The 5422-nt window shown below is 40.4% G+C and overlaps 1 protein-coding gene across 1 annotated transcript; it reads right to left on the bottom strand.

Annotated features, from left to right (window-relative positions):
- Positions 1-378: 378 nt before the first annotated feature.
- LOC121537656 (gastrula zinc finger protein XlCGF46.1) lies at positions 379-5422 on the bottom strand. Its single transcript, XM_041845235.2, has 2 exons — positions 5165-5422; positions 379-1954 (listed from the first exon to the last, which is right to left on the bottom strand). The coding sequence occupies exons 1-2, from the start codon at positions 5301-5303 to the stop codon at positions 681-683; spliced, it is 1413 nt and encodes a 470-aa protein (XP_041701169.2). The 5' UTR covers positions 5304-5422; the 3' UTR covers positions 379-680.

Consider the following 5422-nt stretch of genomic DNA (forward strand, 5'->3'; position numbering starts at 1 on the left):
TCTTTTTGTCCAGCTACTGTGAAAAGTTTGGATGTGCGTAAAACTCTCCATAGTCTGCTTTGTTTTAATATTATATGCCCACAGGAAACAATTATGGTGCCTGTAAAGTGTATTTAGACATAGCCTATTTAAAACAAGTTGTTTCGTTTTGTTTAGAATTTTATTAGAATTATTAGTCCCATAAAATGTTTTACAAAAGTACATCTATCACACATTTCCTTTGTGTCCAAACCCTGACTTTTTATTTCCATCTTCTGATAAAGGTTAGTGTTTTTCCATCATGAATCTGATTCTGGAGGCAGCTCTGCATAGTGGTCACTAGCTACCACAGCCACAAAGTCATCAAATCTGATTTTAAACCTAACCATACATTTTTGTTTTCATGAACTTTTACAATATAGCCAATTTTGACTTTGCAGCTGGCCCATCTGGCGGAAATTGCTCAGTTCTGCCTCAAGGACAAGACTCATCCCTAAACGTCAACCTGCTCTTCTGAGAGAAGATCTCTTTCTCCTAAAACGTTTTCTGTTTTAGTCCTGTTCTTTCTTTGTTGACTTTATTCATATGTTTCAGCAGCTGAGCCTTACGACTGAGTCACAGACTGGGCAGCAGTCAGTTCGTGCATGGTTAGGTTCCCCTTGACTCTAAAGCTTTTCCCACAGTCACCACAGCTAAATGATTTATCTCCTGTGTGAGTCAGTATGAGTCAGTTTGTGTACCTTCAGGTGCCCCTTCTGATAGAAGCTTTTCCCACAGTCACCACAACTAAAGGGTTTCTCTCCTGTGTGAGTCAATTTATGCTTCTTTAGGGAGTCCTTCAAAGTAAAACTTTTCCCACAGTCACCACAGCTAAATGGTTTCTCTCCTGTGTGAGTCAGTTTATGCATGGTTAGGGGCTGCTTGCGATTGAACCTCTTCCCGCAGTAACCACAGCTAAATGGTTTCTCTCCTGTGTGAGTCAGTTTATGCATGGTTAGGTGTCCCTTCTGTTTGAAGCTCTTCCCACAGTCATTACAGCTAAATGGTTTCTCTCCTGTGTGAGTCCGAACATGTTCGGTTAGGTTCCTCTTGTGACTGAAGCTTTTCCCACAGTCACCACAACTAAATAATTTCTCCCCTGTATGAGTCCGTATATGTTGGTTTAGGTTCCCCTTGCGATTAAAGCTCTTCCCACAGTCACCACAGCTAAATCGTTTCTCTCCTGTGTGAATCATCATGTGCTTGGACAGATCTCCTTCTAGTTTGAAGGTCTTGCCACAAAAGGTGCAGGTGCAGGTTTTCCCATTGTGACACAGTCTGACATGGGCCTTCAGTTTACAGGTGGAGTTGTAGCATTTTTTGCAGAATTGGCATTCACTGGGTTTCTTCTTGGCGAGAGTCACATGCATCTGCAGGTCAGCTTTTAGAGCAAACGTTTCGCCACAGTCACAGCAGAGGATAGTTTTTATAGCTGTGTTGCTGGGATTGGAACTGTGTTTCTCCAATAATGGGTTGTGATCCAATGGTGGTCTGGGATCTAATGTTGGGCTGCTGTCTAGTCCTATTGGGTCGCTGCTTTCAGCTGTGCTGGGGCTGGATGCATTGTTTTGACTATCTGGAGGGTAACAGGGAATGTTGAGAGCCTTTAGCTGAGTCAATGTGTCAAAAGATGTGAGATTCACTTGTTTAGGGTCACACTCCCTGTTCTCCACAGTCTGGATTTGAGGAGGAGTCAAGGGGTCCTCCTGATCACATTTACTTGTCACACAAGCAGGAGTGAATATTGAGTTTTTGGTATCAAAGAGCTCTTGAAGCTGTTCTTCCTCCTGACTGGTCCCGATTTGCTCCTCTTCCTCTTTAATCTGTGTGGCCTCAGTGTTCTCCTGCCCCAGACCGAAGCTCCACTCCTGCTCACAGTGCTGATGCTCAGGAAGAACAACCTCTTCAGAGACAGCGAGAGAGAGCTGCAAGGAATCTGGAGGGAATGAGAGGGGGGCTGAGGTTATCCAGTCTTTAGACATCAGGGTTACAGTGAATTTGAATTGAAAGGGGCAATCTGCAGTTCAAACAATAACAAAGTGGGTACCCCACCACTGTTTTGGTAAAGGGGTGAGGGATGGGGCTTGCTAAATGCAACCACTCTCAAATTCATAGACAGAGCTATGGGTGCAAGGACTGACCAGCTATGATGATAGTTTTAACCATGTTGAGGCTATGAAGTGTTTGTTTACAATTACATTGTTTAGAAACACTGTAGTAAAACAAGCTTATATTTGGGGTTCTGTTGGAGTACGAGGCATCCATAAGTTAAATTCTTCTTGAATCCATGTGTATATTAATTTTAAAGTTTTAAAATGTCGCAGATTGCCCCTTTAAGTCAGTAAAATCAAAGAAGTAAACTGAAATTCCAATTCAATAACAAAAAAACTTGAATCTATTTCCGATTACTTCTCAATAAACATAATGAAAAAAGTGATTTATTTAAAAGGTTTGTCTATTTTTTTATTATAAATTCAAATCACTTCCCGGTTTTCGTGACATAGAGAGTTTTTCTACATGCTAGTAAACTGCCACCTCCAGAGGTAAAAACACATGTTAAATTATGAAAAAGTTACTGTTATGTATGTGGCAAAAATGTAAAACACGAAGCAGACCAAATTCTTTGGCTCTTTAAAAACCTGCTGCATGTAAAATATTGAGTGCTATAGCTTGGAACATAAATAAATGTAACTCTGGATGACAACATAATGATGTATGTTTCCCAACAGTAGGGCTGTTTTCCTAGAGAAGTTATATCCCCTTCGTGTTTTGTTTCCTTGCCACAATACTAATAAGAAGAAGAGCTCCACCAGCCACCTCTGTCGCGCCACCTACAGCACCACCCTCAGGTACTTCATAACCTCTCTCAGTTGTATCAACTAGTATTGTCGTTGTAGTACCTCTAAGTTTGCAAAATCATCTTCATCAATTGGATTTTGTTTTTCAAATAGAAGTGTAAGAAGACACCATCTGCTGCCCGCTGTGGAGAGCGTGATCCACCTGCAAGCTCCTCTCAGGAGTGTGACTCGGAGGTGCCGCGACTTCTGCCAGCACTGGATCCACTGTGGTTGTGCGCAGTGGGACCCAGAGGCGGAGGTGGAGCTGGACTTTTATTGCGATATGTGTGACAATAAAGGGATGGAGGTCGAGATTTAGTTGTTGTTGTTTTTGCTTTGATGTACAGTACCAGTCAAAAGTTTGGACACACCTACTCATTCCAGGGTTTTTCTTTATTTTTACTATTTTCTACATTGTAGAATAATAGTGAAGACATCAAAACTATGAAATAACACATATGGAATCATGTAGTAACCCACAAAGTGTTAAACAAATGAAAATATATTTTATATTTTAGATTCTTCAAAGTAGCCACCCCTTGCCTTGATGAAAGCTTTGCACACTCTTGACATTCTCTCAACCAGCTTCATTAGTTAGTCACCTGGAATGCATTTCAATTAACAGGTGTGCCTTGTTAAAAGTTAATTTGTGGCATTTTTTTTCCTTCTTAATGTGTTTGAGCCAATCAGTTGTGTTGTGACAAGGTTTGGGTGGTATACAGAAGATAGCCCTATTTGGTAAAAGACCAAGTTCATATTATGGCAAGAACAGCTCAAATAAGCAAAGAGAAATGACAGTCCATCATTACTTTAAGACATGAAGGTCAGTCAATACAGAAAATGTCAAGAACTTTGAAAGTTTCTTAAAGTGCAGTCGCAAAAACCATCAAGCGCTATGATGAAACTGGCTCTCATGAGGCCCGCCACAGGAAAGGAAGACCCATAGTTACCTCTGTTGCAGAGGATAAGTTAATTAGAGTTACCAGCCTCAGAAATTGCAGCCCAAATAAATGCTTAACAGAGTTCAAGTAACAGACACATCTCAACATCAACTGTTCAGAGGAGACTGCGTGAATCAGGCCTTCATGGTCGTATTGCTGCAAAGAAACCACTACTAAAGAACACCAATAAGAAGAAGAGACTTGCTTGGGCCAAGAAACACGAGCAATGGACATTTGACCGGTGGAAATCTGTCCTTTGATCTGATGAGTCCAAATTATATAATATTTGTTTTCTTCATGGGTGGTTCCCACCGTTAAGCATGGAGGAGGAGGTGTTATGGTGCTTTGCTGGTGACACTGATTTATTTAGAATTCAAGGCACACTTAATCAGCATGGCTACCACAGCATTCTGCAGCGATACGCGATTCCCATCTGGTTTGGGCTTAGTGGGACTATCATTTGTTTTTCAACAGGACAATGACCCAACACACCTCCAGGCTGTGTAAGGGTTATTTGACCAAGAAGGAGAGTAATGGAGTGCTGCATCAGATGACATGACCTCCACAATCACCCGACCTCAACCCAATTGAGATGGTTTGGGATGAGTTAGACCGCAGAGTGAAGGAAAAGCAGCCAGCAAGTGAAGCTGGTTGAGAGAATGCCAAGTGTGCAAATCTGTCAAGGCAAAGGGTGGCTACTTTGAAGAATCTGAAATATATTTTGATTTGTTTAACACTTTTTTGGTTCCTACATGATTCCATGTGTTATTTCATAGTTTTGATGTCTTCACTATTATTCTACAATGTAGAAAATAGTAAAAAAATAAAGAAAAACCCTTGAATGAGTAGGTGTGTCCAAACTTTTGACGGGTACTGTATGTATTTATGAATGAATTATTTATCTTACATGTCTAATATAAACAATATAATATATATTTATTCAACCTTGTCTTGTGTTTTTCCTTCACTAGGATTCCAAGTGTGTCACTGCAACACCAACACAGTATTTTTACTGTTCATGTCAATGCACATCACTGAAATTAATGTTTTATTTAATGTATATTATTAATATTCCTTTATATATTTTAGCATTAAACGAGAATCTACTTTGTCAAAACACTGAAAAATATCTTGGTGAGGAATCATGTTAAGAGTCAGTCAACAGGAGAGCGCATCAGGGTATGAAAAGTACTTCCCAAAAAATGTCCAACATGCAAAAAGCTAACGTTATCCCGTTTGCTAACATTTTTACGACACCAATAATCACAAAACATTGACGGCTTAATAACGCTGTCGAAAATAATATATTTCTAACACACGTTGAATGTGGCGATCATACGGGCTTGTGTTGTATATATAGATACAAACCTATCCTCAGCAGTCTCCGTAGCCGATCATTCTCGTCTTGGTACTCCGCTACCGTTTTCTCAACTGCACCGAAAATCTCGACAGCAGCAGCCATTACACGCTCATTTACAAACTCACGCAGCAACTGTAGTTGAGACATTTTTAGTTGACTGAGAGTTGTGTATTCAACGAATATGTCTTCGTCCACGAAAAAATAATGGTAATCACAAACAAAACAAATCCGCCCCAAAGAAGATATACTGAACCAGCGTCACCAGC

Source organism: Coregonus clupeaformis, chromosome 24 (genome assembly GCF_020615455.1).
Source record: "Coregonus clupeaformis isolate EN_2021a chromosome 24, ASM2061545v1, whole genome shotgun sequence".
Taxonomy (NCBI): Eukaryota; Metazoa; Chordata; class Actinopteri; order Salmoniformes; family Salmonidae; genus Coregonus; species Coregonus clupeaformis.

Bases quoted from the DNA above. Each gene is read 5' to 3' on its own strand.
- LOC121537656 (XM_041845235.2), bottom strand. From the start codon at position 5,303: ATGTCTCAACTACAGTTGCTGCGTGAGTTTGTAAATGAGCGTGTAATG. The intron at 1,955-5,164 runs GTTTGTATCTAT...CATTCCCTCCAG, and splicing joins ACGGAGACTGCTGAGGATAG to ATTCCTTGCAGCTCTCTCTC.